Source organism: Pseudorca crassidens, chromosome 14, assembly GCF_039906515.1.
Source record: "Pseudorca crassidens isolate mPseCra1 chromosome 14, mPseCra1.hap1, whole genome shotgun sequence".
Taxonomy (NCBI): Eukaryota; Metazoa; Chordata; class Mammalia; order Artiodactyla; family Delphinidae; genus Pseudorca; species Pseudorca crassidens.
Window position 1 is genome coordinate 26,035,270 of NC_090309.1, and position 18,828 is coordinate 26,054,097.

An 18,828-nucleotide genomic window follows, 5' to 3' on the forward strand; every position below is an offset into this window, starting at 1 on the left:
TCTCTTAGCTCCTTAAATCAGATTCTACAATTATTAACATTTACTATTTCCTCCCCTTCCTCTCCATTATCGTTATTCCTATTCTGATCATTCTGAGAGCAAGTTGCAGACATGATGCCACTTCACCCCTAAATAGTTCACTGTGTATTTCCTCAAAAACAAGTACACGGGCTTCGGTGGTGGCGCAGTGGTTGAGAGTCCACCTGCTGATGCAGGGGACGCGGGTTCGTGCCCCGGTCCGGGAAGATCCCACATGCCGCGGAGCGGCTGGGCCCGTGAGCCATGGCCGCTGAGCCTGCGCGTCCGGAGCCTGTGCTCCGCAACGGGAGAGGCCACAACAGTGAGAGGCCCGCGTACCGCAATAAATAAATAAATAAATAAATAAAATAATTGCCAAGTGGTATTCTACTCCCGTTATTCCATCTACATGTGTTAGTTGGCATTCTATGGTGAAGTGGAGCTTTCTTTTCTCCTTACATTCAGTTTCATATGTATTTATTTGTGTCGGTATAGATTCCTGTTTCATTCAATGAGTTGTAATCTATTATTTATTTTGATGCTTAAATTTGTCCCAGATTTGGTCAGTGGGCATTTCTTTAAGATGACTTCTGTGTCCTTCTGACACATCTCCATCATTCCTTTAGCACCTTTTAATTTCCCAACACTACAAAATGTTTCGGGTTCATCTTGTATTCTCCCTGGATAAGGGGTGGGAACCCTTGGGAGGCCAAGCATTAGGGGCATATGGCTGAGGTTATGCTGAGGCCACACCAAAGTCTCACCACAGGAACCTGCTGATGAGGATTTCCCTGCTAGCAGAGCCATCCACTCCTCATGAATTCTCCCTGGGTCTTGTTTTCACTCTTTCAAGATTCAAAGTCCAGTTGGTAGCATTCCAGTTGGTTGGCTTAGGCCAACTGCCTACCCCTGGGCTGTGAAGAAGTGGGAGGGAGGATGAATGTCCTTCTCCAGCTGCCAGAAAGAGGGTAGAGCCTCAGCCTACCAGAGTTGTCCACAGTAGGGGTCTGTGTAGAAATAGAAAGATAATTTGAATACTGGGTGGCTAATAAGCCCTTCCCAAATATCTACTTCATAGCTGGGGAGATGGAGATACAGATGTAAGAAAAGGAAAAATTGGGAAATATTATGCAGTGAACAAGTGGTATGTGGCTAAATATTTAATGAAATCTCCCCAGGGGAAAAAAAATAGCCCTGGTTTACAGTGTTCGCCTACTTCTGTTGTGTAAAACTCCCACCATGGCCAATTTCATTACTGAGCACAGAGTTGGCAAGACATGTAGTAGCACACCGTGACATAGCATTTCAACCATACGGACACTATAGATGTAAACAACCTCAAGGGATAATGGGAAAATGCAGTAAAATAATTAGGAAGTGATGAATTTTGAGTTTTATCACCTTTGCTTTAATATAATTTATTTAGTTGTGAGTTTTTATGATTCAATTATTAATTAAAGCTGTGTTTAACAGCTGGAATGCACAATTCCAGAAAATTCCAAAATTGTCTCTCACGAGCCAGTATAAGGACTCAGCACGCCACGGCACCAGGCTGTGTCTCAGTGTTTTTCTCTGATGGTGGGGAAAGTGTGCTTTTGTTCATTTATTCCTTACTTTGTATTATTTTTTAAGTGGTAGAATAAGGATTGTTTTAAAAAACTGTGTGTTTTCAAATAAGAATTTAATTAAAAAATAATAACTCCACAGAAACTTTGGCCCTTGTTTCTCTACCATTGGTTGAGAACAGTGTAAGCTGGCTTCCCAAACTCCAGTCACAACCTCCTCCAAATGATTCACACAAATGGATGCCAGACTATGATCTCTAAAATATAACTTTGGCTGTGTCACTCCTTTCCCAAAATCTTCAGTCACATCGAGTGCAAATTCTCTGGCAAGATTTGAGCTCTACTTCTTTTCCAAATGCCTTCCATTCCTCCAGCTCTTGTCAGGGATTTTTAAACACTTCCTTAGGTCCCATGTCCCACAGGTGTGTGTGTGTGTGTGTGTGTGTGTGTGTGTGTCTGCGTGCAGCTGAGGGCCTCTGGAGAGGACAAGATGTGGGGCTCCAGCCCCTGCTTCTATCACAGCAGCTCTGATTATATTTCACATGTTCCAGGTGAGATTTCATTTGGAGAAAAAAGCATTCTGCTGCTAAAAGCCAAACATTTGAAATGAACAATTTTAGTCCAACAATATGGCTCATCCCAGTTAAGCACTCTCAAATCTGTATGCTTTCTTTAGGCATCTCATTTGTTCACTTACTTCAAGTGATGGTTTATTGAGTACTTCCTATGTGCCAGGCACTGAGCATAAAGCAGTGGACAAGACAGACTCTCCCTCCCTGGGGGAGCTTACAGTTTAGAGGAGTGACAATAGATATTTGAAGAAACTCAGAAGCAGTGCCCTCACTCCTCTTTGAGGTTTATCTCAGAGGCCACAGATTTATAAAATCTTTTGATCTTCCTTTCCTACGACAGAAGAACTCCCTTCTCCATGTACACTTTTGTATGTCAAGGATGTTTGTTGTTTTTCCTGTCCAGCATCCATTCCCTCACCTTCTGGTAGTAGTACCTGGAACAGTCTTTCAGAAACCATATCTCCCTCCCCCATCTCTCTCCCAGCTCACTGGGTTCCATTTGGTTTCCAGGAGTGGGAAGTGACCTAGGCCTGGCCAACTGGCAAATAGAATCCTCCTCAGCCACAGTGATTGGTTCAGGTCTGGCCACCCCTCTGCCTACAGTGATTGGTTTGAGATGGATAAATCATCCCAAATGGCCCATAGTGAATCCCAGACATGTGTAGGAGCTTCAGGAAACAGATGTTCCCTTTTCTGCTGAATTTAAGTCTGAAAATATTATAGACCCAGAATTTTTGGCAACAATCTTGCTATGCTGTGGAGAGTGAAGCTAACATGGAGGAAAGCAGAGCCAGATGAAGGAGAGGGATGGAATCCTTGTGATGCTGAATGCCTGGGTCAAGCCACAACTAAAGCCTGACCCCTGGATATTATTGTTCCTTAAGCCATATATTTCCCCTTTTGCCAAAGTAATTTTAAGTCAGGTTTTCTAAAAGAATGTTGAGTAATTTGTCATAGCAGAGCAGTTCTAACCTGGGCTCTCTAAAGCTATAAGCTGGTATTTCTCCGGCTCTGGCTGTGAAGGAGCCCCACTCTCTCTCGAGTTCTCCCCAGTAAGTTCATAAGTCCCCAGAAAACTCCTCACGTGTGGTCAGCAAGCTAATCCTCTGCCATTTCCTTCTGTCCCAGGAGGCTGGGGGTGGCCCCTTTTTCTGCAGAAGCTGTGAATCCTAACCCTGTCTCAGCGACCCAGCGAAACAGCTGAGAGCCCATATGAGGTCATAGATATCCTCACCCTCTTAAGGCACTTAAAGTCTGGGTCCAGGGAGCTGAGGTCACTGGTGCCCCATCCAAGGGCACAAGGTGCTTTACCTGGTCGTTTTTCTTCATAGCTGCACTTACGGGGTGCTTGTCTTGTGCCAGGAACTATGCTGGGCATTTTACACTCATTCTCATATGTAATCCTCATAGCGACCTGAGGAGTGGAGGTAATTAGTGTATCCCCATTGCACAAGTAAGAAAACTGAAGCTCAGAAAGTTCAGTGAGAGAGCCAAGGATCCACGGTTAGTAAGTAACAGAACAGGGCTACCAGACACGTGAACTGCGGCCACTAGGGACGGAGGGGAGCTTTAGTGGGTAGGGGGACGAAGAAAGGACATTTGGGACTGTAGGAAGTTGAAACAGTCGCCTCGGAAGCTGCTTAGAGGTGAGATTGGGCGCCATCCCAAGGCCGGGCTGTGTGCCTCTCGGCGATCCCTGGGCCCCGGGATTTTCCGCGCGCAGGGAGTCTGGCTAGCCGAGTGGGGGCGGCAGGGGGCGGGGCTTCTCTGGGCTCGCCCCATGCCCAGGTGAGGCGCTGGCTACCCGGGCAGAAAGGGACGACGCCCCGCCTCAGTGCTCGCGAGGTGTAGGGTGCCCCGGCTGTCCGGTCAGGCTTGCTTGGGGACCGGGACTGGCCCGGCGGGCAGGGCCTTTGGCGGGGTCGGGGGTTTGGAGTGGAGGGAGAGCGTGCCGCGCCCTGCCCGGCCCAGGTGTCGTCTCCGGGGGCGGAGTTTGGGAACCGGGCCGTGGGAGATTCCCGGCCGGATTAGCTGGCGGTAGGCGAGGGACAGAAGCCTACGAGACAAGGCAGGGCCGGGCGGCGCGGGGAGTGCAGAGGGCAGGCAAAGGCGGGGGACCGCCAGCATGTTCTCCCGAAACCACCGGAGCCGGGTCACCGTAGCCAGGGGCTCTGCCCTGGAGATGGAGTTCAAACGCGGCCGCTTCCGACTCAGCCTCTTCTGCGACCCACCGGAGGTGAGAGACCCGCGTCCCTGCCTTCCCCTCCCCGGGCTCCCGCAGCCCGGGCCGCCTGGGCCTCCCGCCCCGCCCGCGCGCGCCGAGGGGCGGAGACGCCGCGGGTCTGGTACAAACTAGTAGTTGTTGACTTAAAAAGTCAGGCGCGGACCGTCTGCACGTTAATCGGACCGTGCCACCCCAGACATTACCTGGCCCAGTTGGGATGATTTGCCTCCGCCTGGAAAAACCTCGGGTTGGCTTCAATTTAAGGGGCCCTAGGCTCGATTCCCCAAATGTGCCTTACCCCGGTCCTTCACGGCATCCCGGAGCAAAGGGCGGTGTGCAACCAGGCGGGCTCTAACAGATTCCTGGCCTGGGCGCCCGCTCCTTCCCTGGGCTCCAGCCGCAACCCACAACCTGTCTCAACCGTCTGGGACAGCCTCCATCATCAATCCTGACTTCTCCGCCGGTCTGCCCCCTTCGCTGAAACCCTCCCCAGCTGCTCCTCTGTGGCTGGGAGAATCGGGAGTGAGGGGGTTCCTTATTAAAGATTTGGGATTACTTCCCGCACTCAAACTTTCAGCCTCCTTTCCTGGGGCCTAAGAGGAGTCCAGCCTCTACAGTTGCCTCCTCGGCCCACCACTCTACACGTTGCTCAGGTCTGAGCCTTACCTGTAACTCCCTAAAGAGGCTCAGGAGGGTCTGAAAGATGTGGGGCTGAGCTAGGACTGACAGGGCGAGTAGCTACAGCAGAGGCTATCCCCAAGGTCAGCTCTCCTTTCCTGCTTGGCCTGGAAAGGGTTAAGTGAGAGGGCCTTCCTCACCCCTCCCTGCCGGGATTCCAGGCCTAGCTTCTGCACTTTACCCTACAGCCTGCCCAGAACTGCACTTTACCCTACAGCCTGCCCAGAACAAAGGCTCTTTCACACCGGTGTCCCAGTGTCCCGGGCCTTCGTTGACTTTGAAGCTAGTGGGCCTCGGGGAGAGGACCTCTGTCGGGTCCAGCATAAGCAACGCCGCCTGGGGCCAGTGTGGGGGAGTGAGGGGCAGGCCCAGGGACCCGGAGGAGGGGCCTGTGAGCTGGGGCCGCCCCCGGGATAAGCCCAGCCTTTTGGGGGCCGTAGCGGAGGAGCCGGGGATAAGCCCGGCCTTTTGGGGGCCGTAGCGGAGGAGCCGGGGCGGAGCCGCTGGGACCCGGCGGAGCGGTATGTGACTCCGTGGGCCTGGGGTGGAGGGGGGTGGCAAAGCTGCAGCTGGCTGGGAATCGGGGCTGGTTTCCTGTCTGGAAGGGAAGGGGCCCGCAGAGGGGAGCGGGGGCAGCAGCAGCTAGGCACACCCCTGCCTTTCTCCCTCCGTCTCCTCCCTTCTGCTGGAAAAGCGAGGTAATTGTGAACCCAGGGTGGGGCGGGCTGGATGGGGGCCCCAAGTTGGAAGAGGTGGCCCTGGGGGTTGAGCCGCATTTACCCCTCTGTCCCACTCCCTGGGCTCACTCAATAAGGTCCTCACCGTTATCCTTCTTCTTCCTCAAACTAAGCCAGAACCCCTTTCAGAAAGCAACCTCCTGACAAACCCCACGACTCTGTAGAACCTGCATGAAGTGTCCCCTCCCTGAGCCCTTCTAGTTGTGCCTGCCCCTCACACCCTACCGCACACAGATTCTCTGTCCACCAGGCCAGGGATGTGGGCGGGGGCTGGGGAGGGGCCAGAGTCGGAATGAAAGAGCCTTTTTCTTCCACAGCTGGGAGAACAGCTGCCACCAAAGCAAGACTGGACACTCTGTGCCCAGAGTCCCCTCTGCAGCTGGCCTCCTCTCCGGGGACCCTGCTCATCCTCACCTCGCTTTCCTTTCCCTCCATGCCTGGCTCCCATCAGGGCCCTGGAACAGCGGTAGGCAAGGAAAGTTTGTCACAGCAGCCAGAGGGGTCTAACGGGAGTGCAAGAGGGACAGGGGCTGCCTCTGCCCTCTGTCCAAGAACTGCCCACCTCTTTCAAGACCAGGGGAGCAGCGGGAGGAATTGTGGGGCAGCGTGGTGCTTGCTCGCCCCACCCTTCTGAGGGGTCAACAAGGGAAGGGGCACCTGGGGGGCACAGAGATGCAGGACAGATTGCACATCCTGGAGGACCTGAATATGCTCTACATCCGGCAGATGGCGCTCAGCCTGGAGGTAACGCCCCCACCCCTGGAGTGCACCTCCTCCACAGCATCCCAGCCCATCTCTGCTCTGCCCTTTCCTGCTGGGGCTGAGCAGGGAGAGCAGAGTCTGCTCCAAGTGGGGAGAGGGATAGGCGGTTCTGTAAGCCCTTCGTTGGGTGCTCCGTGTGGACCCAGGTTCAGTTCTGCCAATTAGAGTACTGTGTTGGCAACAGGGTCTTCACACCTATTTCTGGAAGCTCTGTGGTTTGGTGTGGATGTGTGTTCTGGGGCTGAGGGCTCCTTTTAGGTATGGGAAGAAGAGGGGAGTTCAATGTGAGAGGTTTGCAGGAAGGAGATGGTCTTACCAGAGAAGGGGAAGAGGACTCTAGGGCAGGATTCTGTGGCCCTGAAGATGGCAGGGAGCTGTTTATTCTTTTTTTTAAATAGATTTATTTTATTTTTTTAAAATTAGTTAGCTAATTAATTAATTTTTGGCTGCATTGGGTCTTTGTTGCTGCTCACTGGCTTTCTCTAGTTGCGGCGAGCGGGGGGTTACTCATCATTGCAGTGCACAGGCTTTTCTCATTGCGTGGCTTCTCTTGTTGCGGAGCGTGGGCTCTAGGCACGCAGGCTTCAGTAGCTGTGGCACGCAGGCTCCAGAGCGCAGGCTCAGTAGTTGTGGCATACGGGCTTAGTTGCTCTGCGGCATGTGGGATCTTCCCAGACCAGGGGTTGAACCCGTGTCCCCTGCATTGGCAGGCAGATTCTTAACTACTGCGCCAACTGGGAAGTCCTTTTTTTTTTTTTTTTTTAGTTTTTGGCCGCACCCCACAGCATGTGCGATCTTAGTTCCCTGACCAGGGATCGAACCCACACCTCCTGCATTGGAAGGCAGAGTCTTAACCACTGGACTGCCGGGGATGTCCCTCATTTATTTATTCTTAATCACATTTATTGAACACCTACTATATGTCAGCTTCTTTCTAGATCTTGGGATACCTCAGTGAACAAAACAGGAAAGGTCCATTCTACTGGGGGAACAGACAAGAAGCATGCAAACTAATAATCTCACATAGTGAAATTATGATGAAAACGGGGGGGGTGTAATAAAAATCGGGTAGGGGGGGCAGCATTAGATGTAGGAGTCAGGGAAGGCCTCTGTGAGCTCTTTGAGCTGTGACCGGAAGGATATGAAGATATGTAAAGATGGGAGGAAGGGCTTTCCAGACAGAGGGCATAGTAAGGGCAAAAGGCTCTTAAATGAGGATGATGGTGATATGTTTGTGGAAGAAGGAGAGCCAGTGGGGCTGGAACATAATAGCTGGGGTCGAGCTGATGGGTGCGAGCCAGATTATGCAGGGCTTTGTAGTCCGTGACAAGGCATTTAGATTTTACTCTAAGTGTGATGTTGGCTCATGGAAGGGTTTTAAGCAGGGGGACAACTTATCTAATGTTTTAAAATGATGGCTGTTGTGTTTGAAAGGAATAGGCTAGGCAGGGGTGGGGGGTGGGAGGGAGAAGGGTTGGCCAGACGAATAGCAGAAGACCACCAGCTAGGAGGTCGTTATAGCCTTAGGGGAGTGAACCTGGTGGTATGGATTAAACGCTCTTGGTGGAGATAGGGAGAAGGGGGTGGATTTCAGATGATGGTGGTAGATCTGACAGGGCTTGCTGACGTACTGGACATGTGGGTGCGGCCAAGAGAGGGCTCCAGGATGACTCTCTGGTGTGTGGCTAAGCAACTGGGCGATGTGGTCATTTACTGAGATGGGGAAGAGAGAGGAAGCTGAGGAAGTGACTGCCTGAACCAGGCAGGGTGTTGCTGCTAAGGGAGGTCAGAGGCAGGACAGTAGAGAGTCCAGCTCAGAAGGGGAATTTATTGCACATGTGTTTGTACCCTCAACCGGGTCCCCACTCCCTAGATCATGATAGACATTACGAGTCAATCATGGCAGTCTTCACCAACAAATCCACGCATGGCCTCACAATCTTTCTCAGCTCAACCTTGGCATAAATTATGCAGGTTGTGTCCTTCATAAGGGCACTGCATAGTGGCAGGAGTCCTGGTCTGGTTTCAGGTGGTGTGAGGAGGGGACACCTTTATCTAATTTGTTTGCCTGGAGAGGATCATCTTTTTCTAAAATGGAGAAAGGTGCCCAAGGATCCCATTGGGACTCTGACACTACATATGGTCCTCTGTTGGCGTATGAAATAAAACCTATTTGCCATCCCTAGTCCTCTGCACTGTCCATGTTACTAGTTACATGTGGCTATTAACTTTAAAATTTAGTTAATTAAAATGAAATAAAATAAAAAATTTAGTTCCTTAATTACTCTAGCCACATTTCATGTGCTAGATGGCTGCTGAACATTTCCATCATTGCAGAAGATCTTATTGGCCATGGCTGGTCTAGGTATTTAAATGTTCGAATTCTGCATGCCTCCCCCTCCATGTAATTTTTCTTCATAGGAGCTCTGCCCAAGTTCTGGGGAAGAGGAGGGGGCTTAGATTTCACTTTGATCATCTCTCATTCAGTCTTGGGTTTGTTGAGGGTGCTGTGTTCTTTCTCCAGGAAGCTCAGCAGTTCCCCAACCCCCATCCCATTGATGTTTCAGGGATTAGCAAGAGAGGTAGTCGTGGAAGTGTAAATTCAAGAAGACTTTCTGGAGGAGGCAACTTAAGCTGCAATTAAAGGGAAGGTGGGAGTGCTGGGCCCAGGTAGGGGTTAGACTTTCCCATTTAATCCTCAAACAGTAGGAGGTGGAATTACCACGCCCTCCCACCCCCAGTTTACAAACAGAGGCTCCAGAGGTTAAGTTCTCATGGCTAGTCAAGTTCCTAAGCCAGGATTTGAACTTAGCCCTGGTGGAGATTCTAAAGGGAACATAAGGTGATGAGAAGCAGAGAGGGAAGTCAGAGATAGAAGGGAGTGGGAGGAACTGGAAAGGATGTCCAGAGAGGGCCTAATGTGTGCTGGGGCTTCTGCCCATGACTCATCCTCCTTCAGCCCCTTGGGCCCTGAGCGGAGTCCAGCTTAGGGCTCTTTCCCAGGGGAGTCTGGTGAAAGTACTGCCGGCTTGGGAAGAGAGGGTGTGTGGGTGGGGAGGGGGGCGACATGGAGCTATACCTGAGGTACGGAGATGGGGGTGAAGCTCCGGGATCCAGAGCCTGCGTCAGGATTCCCGAGGTGCTCTGCCTAAAGGGTGGGAGATTTCTATGGCACTGTCCACCGAGGGCCGTGGGAGAATGGATTCGGACCCGAGTGCATGGGGGGAGAGTGGTAGCCAGGGTGTCTGCACCCCCAGTCCGACTCATCCAGGCTGGATACAGCGACTTCCCTGCAGCCCCAGTTATTCCGATGTATACACTATCTCCCTCCCGTATGCACCCGGGCCAGGAGTCATCCTGGAGGGCAACTGCAACCCGGAGGGGCCCCCTGGCCTCCGGCAGCTCCGGAGCCTGGAGCCCTTTCTAGAGTGAGGCCGGTGCTCCCGGAGGTACCGTTCCTCCGCGACTAGGTCTCTGTGGTTAGCACCACCTGGAGCCTAACCGGGCCAATCGCACAGAGGGACTGAGGGACCGCCTGCGTCCCGGAGCCCCTCGGCCGCTCTCGCGACAGTTGGTAGATGATGTCATCGGCTCTCTCTGCGGGCGGGGCGGCTCCCCGGACCAGGGACAATGCCCGCGTTGCGCCGCACGTGCAATGGACAGGGCTAGGGAAGAATTCGTGAGTGCTAGGGCCGGGACCAAAAGGCTAGTCAGGAGGTGGCCTGCGGACGCTGCTCGGCCCCACCCCCCTCACCTGTTTGGGGGTGTTTGTGGTAGAAGCTAGATGCAGAATGGGATAGGGGTTGGCAAGCAGCAAACCGTAGCAGAGGTGGGACCCTGGTGCAGGCAGTCATGGTAGGGGTAGGGGCAGCTGTGTAGTCTGAGAGGGCTTCCTGGTGGAGGCGGCGTAGGTACCCGGTTGGCCTATTTCTGAAGGGTCAGGAAGGGAAATGTGGATAGTGAGGGTGATGAGATGAGGTGAGACGTGATGAAAGTCTGGCCCAGCTCAAGTAGGGAAGGAAGAATCAGCAGGGAGGCTGGACAAGGCAATTCCCGGAAGCAGGAATTTAGGGTGTTGAGGTCTTGGAGACTTGAAGGCTGGAGTCATCAGGAAAGAAGCAAGGGCACATAGTGTGGAAAAGAGCTGGTGTGAGGGGGAAGACGGGTTTTGGTTTTGTGCAGTCACACTCATCCTCCTCTTCCAACCCTGTGACTCCACTTGGCTTGCCTTCTGATTTGTACACTGTAATAGGGTTAGTCTTCCACCTCTTCTCTGAAGCCTTCCCCATCACCTCAGCCAGAAACAAATAGGGTCTGTTTCCCGTGAGTGTGTGTGTGCCATGACGTGGCACTTACGGAGCAGCCATTAACGTCTGCATCTCTCACCTCCCAGCTGGATCTCAAATATGGAGCTTCGGACAGCACAGGGATGCTCCAGTGTTATTGGGTGAATGCTACTGGGCTGAAGTAGCATCGTTAAAATAAGCACCCCGCCCCATGCATACCATATGCTGTGCATTGGGCATTGTGCTAAGTGCCTACTCACTCCTGACTTGCTTTACCTGTTTTCCCATCCCCATTCCTTGCCTCTGTCCTTACCTCCCAGACTCAGAGGGCCAGCAGATGGCAGGTGCCCAAATTTGGGGTGTGTACTGCATTCTCTGCAGCATGGATGAACACTGTAGGCGGTATGCTCCTTCTCCACTGACCCCTTGCCAACTAAATGTCCTCTCTCATCACTTGAGTCTTTGGGGTAAGCCAGGATGGCCTTTACTATCTGTGGCCATTCCCTTTAGGTGGTAGTTCTCAGCCTGGGCTGCACCTCAGAGTCACTTGGGGAATTTTCCAAAAAATGCACATGCCCCACTCGTAGAGATTCTTATTCTGCTACTCTGAGGTGGGGTCTCATGATTTATTATTTTTTTTAACTCAGAAGATTTAATTTTTTAAAAGGTAACACAATTTCCAATAGTACAGTAGTAAAGGAGCATATATATAAAGTATCATAAATTGATTTTCCATTCCTGGCTCCCAGCCCCACAGCCACTACTATTTTATGCATGTCTATCGATATGTATATGCATATATATATATATATATATATATATATATATATATATATATCGTGTACAAATGGTAGCATGCTGTTCTTTCTTTTCTCACTTCATATACTTTGAAGATCGCTTCATTTTTGCACATGTCTATCTTACTCTTTAATGTCTGCAATAGTCCATATTTCATGGTATAGATGTGCTATAACTTATTTAACCAATGCCCTATTGAAGGACTTTTAATTTTGGTGTTTTAAAATGATGCTGCAATGAATATGGCTCTGCCCACAAGTGTAACTATATCTGTAGGATGAACTCCTAGATGTTGGATAGCTGGATCAAAGGATATGTGAATTTGTAGGTTTTACAGATTTTTCCAAATTGCGCTCAAAAGAGGCTGAAAAAAATTTATACTCCTAGAGGGAGTATAAATTTTAACAAAGTCTCTCTGGTTATTTGTGGGCTGCTGAGGTTGAGACTCAACCCTTGACCTTTAGTTGCCTGAAACATAAGTTTCTTGTCAGTTTCTCGTGGACCACAGTCCACCTGGGAATGAAGGGTGCTTCAACCTGTCCCCCAATTGACATTTCCTTCTCATCCTTATCCCCACTCCGGCTAGGACACAGAGTTGCAAAGAAAGCTAGACCATGAGATCCGGATGAGGGAAGGGACCTGCAAGCTGCTGGCGGCCTGCTCCCAGCGAGAGCAGGCTCTGGAAGCCACCAAGAGCCTGCTAGTGTGCAACAGCCGCATCCTCAGCTACATGGGCGAGCTGCAGCGGCGCAAGGAGGCGCAGGTGCTGAGGAAGACAGGCCGGCGGTGAGCAGGGGGGAAGCGAGGCTTTATGGGAGTAGTGGCGCAGTGTGTGTGTTTATGGAGTATGGAGTATGGAGCACCCTGAAGATGACTTCCTGGTGAAGACTTACCAGGGTCCTAGAAGACACCTTGGTGTTTTACCACCACAGTGTGCTGCCCAGAGGTGCACTAGTGAGTTGCAAGACACTGGCTCAGAAAGCCAGTGTATCTGGTGAAAGGCTGGCAGTCTGAGGAGTAGTCATGCAAAAGTGCTAATTTGCTAAGCCCTGCCTGTGATCTGATGAGTCTGGCTGGCTGGCTTCTGGAAAGCTAATTTTCTCATAGCTGGTTCACCAAATGGCCAATTTGCTAAATGACCAATTTACTGTAACTGACCATAGTTCATTGTACCTGGGGTTTGCCTCATTAGAGTCAGGGATTGGGAAAAGAAATAATAAAAAAAAAAAAATTTGAGGGAAAGCCTACCCACTCACATAAATTAGATTGTGCACTAAAAGGACTCCACTCTTGGATGTGAAACACAACCTACACTGGCATTAGGCTGCTGATCTGACAAATCTGTAGTGAAATGGTTGAGGCGATGCTCTGGTAAAACTAAAATGTGGGAAAAAGTATTTGGCAAATTGATCATTCTGAGAACTGACCATTTTTGGTGAACTGGTCATTTGGAAAACTGGCTTCTGGCAAAGTAACCTGCTTGATCCCACAAGGCTGAGTGGGGAGAAGGTCCAGGCCCCTCACCGACATAGTGTCATCCCAGCTCATCCATGAAGGCTGACACAAGGAGAGGTTGCCAGGAGGCCTCCAGAGTGCACCCATGAAGACACCAGGGGAAGGCTGCTCCATAAAGTTAAACGAAGAGCAAGCAGGCATGGGGACACCTTCTACTGTGAGTTTGCTGTCTCTTAAGAGGCGGCCATTGACAGGCTCTGCCCTGCCCAAGTCCCCACACAGCCCATACAGCGTGATCTGAGGTGCACCCCAAGTCCCTGGCAGCTAAACACATTGCCATCAATGCCACATCATTTAGTTTAAGGCTAAGTCACTAATTTCATTATAATGAATTATAAATTAGTATGGATAAGCTGGCCATCACCTTAGGAGAGGGACACAAGCTCGGTGAGTCCTAATGATGGGCGGGGAGGGGAGGAAGGCCGATGTCCCCCCTGCGGGGGGGGACTGGGGAACTTGGGGCACTGGGAAGGTTCGGCCCATCTAGCCAGAAGGGTAGAGGAGAAATCAAAGCTGAGGGGGAGGATGGAGAGAGATTTGCAGTAAATGGAACACAAATGTTCCCTACTTGGGTTCCTGATTTTCTGACTGATCCAGTACCCTCCTTTATTGAAGTGATGAGATGGTGGAGAAAAGCAGCCTCCTTTGTTGTTAAAAACAAAGCCTGCAAACTCCTCCAAGCCTGGGGGTTAGTGGAGAAGAGTCCTTAAAAGGGAGTCTCTCTCTGTGGGCACCTGTGTCCTCAAGCCCCACTTCTCCCTGGCAGGAGTCTGGGGAGGTGGTCAGGAAGGGTGCTTGTGCGGAGGGTGGCCTGAGCTTGTACTGTGTGTGTGAGCTAAGAGTCTCTAACATTCCCAAGCCCAGCAACCTCCTGGGTTCAACTGACAACTCTCCCTAACAGTCCTTCAGCCCTGCCATGTCAGCCTGGCTGGGACCTGGCAGCTGGGCCCTGGGCCAGGGGTGTCCTAGAGCCCTTGGGAACCAGAGCCAGGGGGAATAGTGTCAAGAGGCCAGGCTAGGACGTTGTGATTTGCCCACAGGCCTTCTGACAGTGGGCCACCCGCTGAGCGCTCCCCCTGCCGTGGCCAGGTCTGCATTTCTGGTAAGAAGCACAACTACCCCAGCTGTTGGCATTCTTTGCCCAATGATAAGATCTCCTGCCCCATCTCAACATCTATTCCTATCCATCTGCCCCTTAGATCTCCGGATTCCACTCATGTGGAAGGACACAGAATATTTCAAGAACAAAGGCGGTGAGTTCCACACACGTGGGACAAATTTAAGGGAGTGACCCTGAGATTGGAGGTCCCTGTGGGGCACATCTTTACCAGTTTTGCTCTCTGTCCCCAGACCTGCACCGTTGGGCTGTGTTCTTGCTGCTGCAGATAGGGGAACACATTCAGGACACGGAGATGATCCTGGTGGACAGGACCCTCACAGACATCTCCTTTCAGAACAACGTGCTCTTGTGAGTATGAGTACCTCATCCCTATGGCTCCCACCTTTCTCTACTCTGCTCGAATCCTTGGATGAGGTAGCCACAGGGGAGGGGAGGGAGAGGAGAGGGAGGAAGGGAGATGGGCCTTCCCTGTGGAGCTGTCCTGTACTTGCATGACATCCATCCTCCACCACAGCACTTCCCCAGACCATCCTCCTGTCCTCTCTTCCTCCCATATTCCTATAGTGCCGAGGCAGGGCCAGACTTTGAACTGCGGCTGGAGCTGTATGGGGCCTGCGTGGAAGAGGAGGGGGCCCTGGCTGGAGCCCCCAAGAGGCTTGCCACCAAACTCAGCAGCTCGCTGGGCCGCTCCTCGGGGAGGCGTGTGCGGGCATCTCTGGAGACAGCTGGGGGCTCAGGGAGCAGTCCCATCTTGCTCCCCACCCCGGCTGTTGGGTAAGGCCCTGTATTCCCCCACTGCCCTCAGCTGGCCACAGGTGACCTGTGAGCTGTGTTGAGCATGCAGAACTTATTTTGCACTGCTGCCAGGACATGCAGACAGATATGAATAAGCAGTGGTCACATAGCTGGGAGGCACTCTGGCTTGTACCTCAGGGCTTGTACCCCAAGCCAACTGAGAAGAGCAGTAGGAATGCAGGAAGAGCTAGGCTCTGGGGTCATCACTTTTTGGCAGCAGCAAATACATCTTATGTGGATAGAACAGAGTGCCCCTGGTTGAAGCAGGGTAGCCTGGGTCCTGTGGTGTTGCCTACAGGAACCGGGAGGCACCTAGTGGAACCACTGGGTCTCTGAGCAGCAGTTTGAAAACCTTCCAGGTAATGAAGAGAATGCTTATTTTGGAGACAGATATAGATTCAAATTCCAACTCTAAGCTATATTTATGGGCAGATATCTTAACCTCTTTAAGCCTCAAGCTGCCTCAGGGCTGTTGTGGGAACACAGTGGGATAACATATTTAAAGCACAGGCCCCGGCACTTAGCAGGAGCGCAGTAAATGTTCCAACCCCTGTGGGGGAGGCAAGCTAGTTTTCTGTGGGGCAGCCTGAACAATGGGGCAGACCTGCTCAGCTTACAGCTCCTGCCATCCAACATGCCCCTCATTAGGCTCCTGCCCACTTCTCTGTCCTGTAGTGGTCCTCGTTACCACCTCTTGGCTCATACCACACTCACCCTGGCAGCAGTGCAAGATGGGTTCCGCACACATGACCTGACCCTCGCCAGTCATGGTGAGTATGTGTGTATGTGGGGGATGCTGGATGGTGAGAAGAGGGGCCGTTGGATGGTCCCCTTCACATTCCCCACCCTCACCCTGCGCTTCCTCCTACCCCAGAGGAGAACCCCGCCTGGCTGCCCCTTTATGGTAGCGTGTGTTGCCGTCTGGTGGCTCAGCCTTTCTGCATGACTCAGCCTACTGCAAGTGGTACCCTCAGGGTGCAGGTGAGGGGCCCTGAGGAGTGGAAGGGAACAGGGAGAAGGCAGAGGAAAGCCAGATGACCCAGGAATCAAAGAACTATTGAAAAAGCAAGATCTGGGTGGAGGAAGGAGGGGCATGGCAAGACAAGAGGAGGGTGGGCAGAAAGGAGCAGTTTCTCTGTGGGGGGCTGGGAAGAAGGGTGTTGGGGGTGTGATTCCCCTAGGAAACCTTGAGTCATTTATGCAGCAAACTGGGGAGCTGCAGGACTGGGTGCGAGTGCATGGAGTCTTGAAAGGCACAAACCTCTTCTGTTACCGGCAACCTGAAGACACAGACACTGGGGAGGAGCCGCTGTTTACTATTGCGATCAACAAGGTGATGAATCCCTGGTGGTGAAGCCACCCAGGTGGCAGGGTTCGGGAGCCTCTCCATCAGGCCCCAGGAGGGTGGGCACAGACCTCAAAGGGATCAAAGCTAGCCTCCTGTTCCAAACAGCACCACACCCAGCTTCAGGGCCAGGGTTGTTGGGACCATATTCTCCCCAACCAGCATCACTGGAAAATGATCGTCCCTTCTACTCACCAACCTTAGACCCTGCCAAGTCTCAGAGAGGGTTCTATAGCCAGTTTAGGACTTTTCATCCTCCCTCCATCTTTCCCCTCAGGTTCAATCTGCATCTCCCTCACCGTTTCCTGGTTTTCTCTCCCACCCCAAGTCCAAGGACCCTCTTTGTTTCCTAGCCCTTTTGCTAGCATTCCTGCCGACTTATGAAAGTACTGAGGGACCTCAGGCCTCGGCATTCCTGTTCCTGCCTGCCTCCTTGCCTTCCCTGCCTCGCTCAACCCCTCCTTCCCTGTCTCCGTCTGCTCCTCTTTTCCTAAGGACGACCTGTCTCGTCCCCTTCCTTTCCTGCTATTTCTTTCCACTCTGGTCAGTAGGAGGCAAATGAGAGGGCTTCTTGAAGGCCCCACAAGCTCCTCCTTCTAAGGCAGGGATGACCAAGCCTGCCTGATGTCACTGCTGACTTCTGTGACCAAGGTGAAGGTGGTGGAAGCAGATCCTGTCTTTCTCCTGCAGGAGACTCGAGTCCGGGCAGGGGAGCTGGACCAGGCAGCGGGCCGGCCCTTCACCCTGAGCATCAGTAACCAGTATGCGGAGGATGAGGTGACACACACCCTTCAGGCAGAGAGTCGGGGAGCCCTGCAGAGCTGGATGGAAGCTCTGTGGCAGCTTTTCTTTGACATGAGTAAGAGGGGGGGGGCTGGATTGAACCTTCAGGAGGGACTGTGGATCGTTACTTTTACCAGAGGCCTCTGTTTCAAGAATGTGTGGAAAGGAATGTAGCAGGGGAGAGGGTAGCCTGGCCCTCTCACAGTCCTCCCCCTACCCACCCCAATCAATGCCCTCCCTGCAGGCCAGTGGAAGCAGTGCTGCGATGAAATAATGAAAATTGAAACCCCTGCTCCTCGGAAACCACCCCAAGTACTGGCCAAGCAGGGGTCCTTGTACCATGAGATGGGTGAGTGAAAGTGCACTCTGGGATCCTGATGGGAATTTGGGTCGGGGGCTTCAAGGGAACCCAGATAATGGAGACAGAGAGAAAGCACACTTCGGGCTAAGGCAGAGCTCTGGGGACCCAAGTCCCACCCAGCATTCCTTTCCCTTCTCCAACTCTTCTTAAAACCACCTCCACCGAAGTTCACAACAAAAACCCACAGAACCAGATGCATTTCATGGATTTTTTCCCCGTAATTTCTTCTTTTCTGTCTCCCTTTCTGCATGTGGATTCCTGTCTCCTCCTCTGACCCTTCACTTGCCTGGCACTGCTTTCATTTTCCTCCTCTTTCTTGGCTTCTTCACCTACTTCTGCCCACCCTCCTCTCCCTGTCTACCCTGTCACCCCATATCCCAGTCTTATCAGAACCTGTGACTCCAGGGGGCCCAAGTGAGGGGCTGCTCCTGCAGGATAATGCAATCTCAGCTGAGATCCAGGCTTGGCTTTCCTCTTACAGTGACAGGTGATGCTCAGGGCTGAGTAGGTCTGGGGCCTAAGCTCTGATTAGCCCCCTCCCCTCAATCCCTTCCCGGTGCCACAGCTATTGAGCCGCTGGATGACATCGCAGCGGTGACAGACATCCTGGCCCAGCGGGAGGGCACGAGGCTGGAGACGCCCCCACCCTGGCTAGCAGTGTTTACAGACCAGCCTGCCCTGTCTGGCCCCTGCTCGCCTGCTTCAGTGGCCCCAACCCCAGCCCAGACCCATTCCCTGCCCTGGGGGAGACCCCGAACGTTATCCCTGGATGCTGTCCCCCCAGACCACTCCCCTGGGGCTTCTCACTCGGTTGCCCCTCTACCCCCGAAGCGGTCCCCACAGTCCAGAGGCCTCTGCAGCAAAGGCCCACCCGACACTTGGCTCCAGTCCCCAGTGTGAGATGGTGCACTGGCAACAGGATCTGGTCAGAAGAGGAGATGAGCTGTGTGCAGTTGGGCTCTGGATTCGGCGCTCTTTGTAGCAGCTTGGCCAGCTTGGCCTCCCCTTCCTCTGCTGGACTGGGGATAGGCTGGGGAGGGGGAGCAGAAGCCCCTTTTAAGCTGTGGTTGCCATGGTGCTGAGGGACTCATTCCCAGGGCTGGCTGGGACCCCCTAAGCCCTTCCTGGGAGAAAACTGGAACCAACCCTGCCCTACCTCCCTGCACTAACCAGCTTTGAGGATGGCACTGAAGAGCCCTGGGAGGGAACGCACCTCCCTTGTGACTCCCACATTGACCATTAAAGTTATTTAACATCAGCCTTCACCTG

The 18,828-nt window shown here is 52.5% G+C and overlaps 1 protein-coding gene and 1 long non-coding RNA gene across 10 annotated transcripts; one reads left to right on the top strand and one right to left on the bottom strand.

Annotated features, from left to right (window-relative positions):
• Positions 1–399: 399 nt before the first annotated feature.
• Positions 400–5,523, bottom strand: LOC137206062 (uncharacterized). The gene is made up of 3 exons (XR_010934417.1): positions 4,583–5,523; positions 3,467–3,569; positions 400–1,025 (listed from the first exon to the last, which is right to left on the bottom strand). It is a non-coding gene; the product is annotated as an uncharacterized lncRNA (long non-coding RNA).
• RTKN (rhotekin) lies at positions 3,906–18,817 on the top strand. 9 transcript variants are annotated; one of them, XM_067704615.1, is made up of 13 exons: positions 4,983–5,578; positions 6,112–6,260; positions 12,227–12,426; positions 14,196–14,257; positions 14,355–14,408; positions 14,506–14,623; positions 14,840–15,049; positions 15,746–15,840; positions 15,945–16,051; positions 16,275–16,403; positions 17,106–17,274; positions 17,443–17,547; positions 18,125–18,600. In XM_067704615.1, the coding sequence occupies exons 2-13, from the start codon at positions 6,228–6,230 to the stop codon at positions 18,457–18,459; spliced, it is 1,617 nt and encodes a 538-aa protein (XP_067560716.1). In that variant the 5' UTR covers positions 4,983–5,578; positions 6,112–6,227; the 3' UTR covers positions 18,460–18,600. The 9 variants fall into 9 exon arrangements, with proteins under 9 accessions (XP_067560722.1, XP_067560717.1, XP_067560713.1 ...); XM_067704614.1 differs by lacking the exon at positions 4,983–5,578 and adding an exon at positions 5,596–5,755; XM_067704621.1 differs by lacking the exons at positions 4,983–5,578; positions 6,112–6,260; positions 18,125–18,600 and adding exons at positions 3,906–4,391; positions 17,941–18,101.
• Positions 18,818–18,828: the final 11 nt, after the last annotated feature.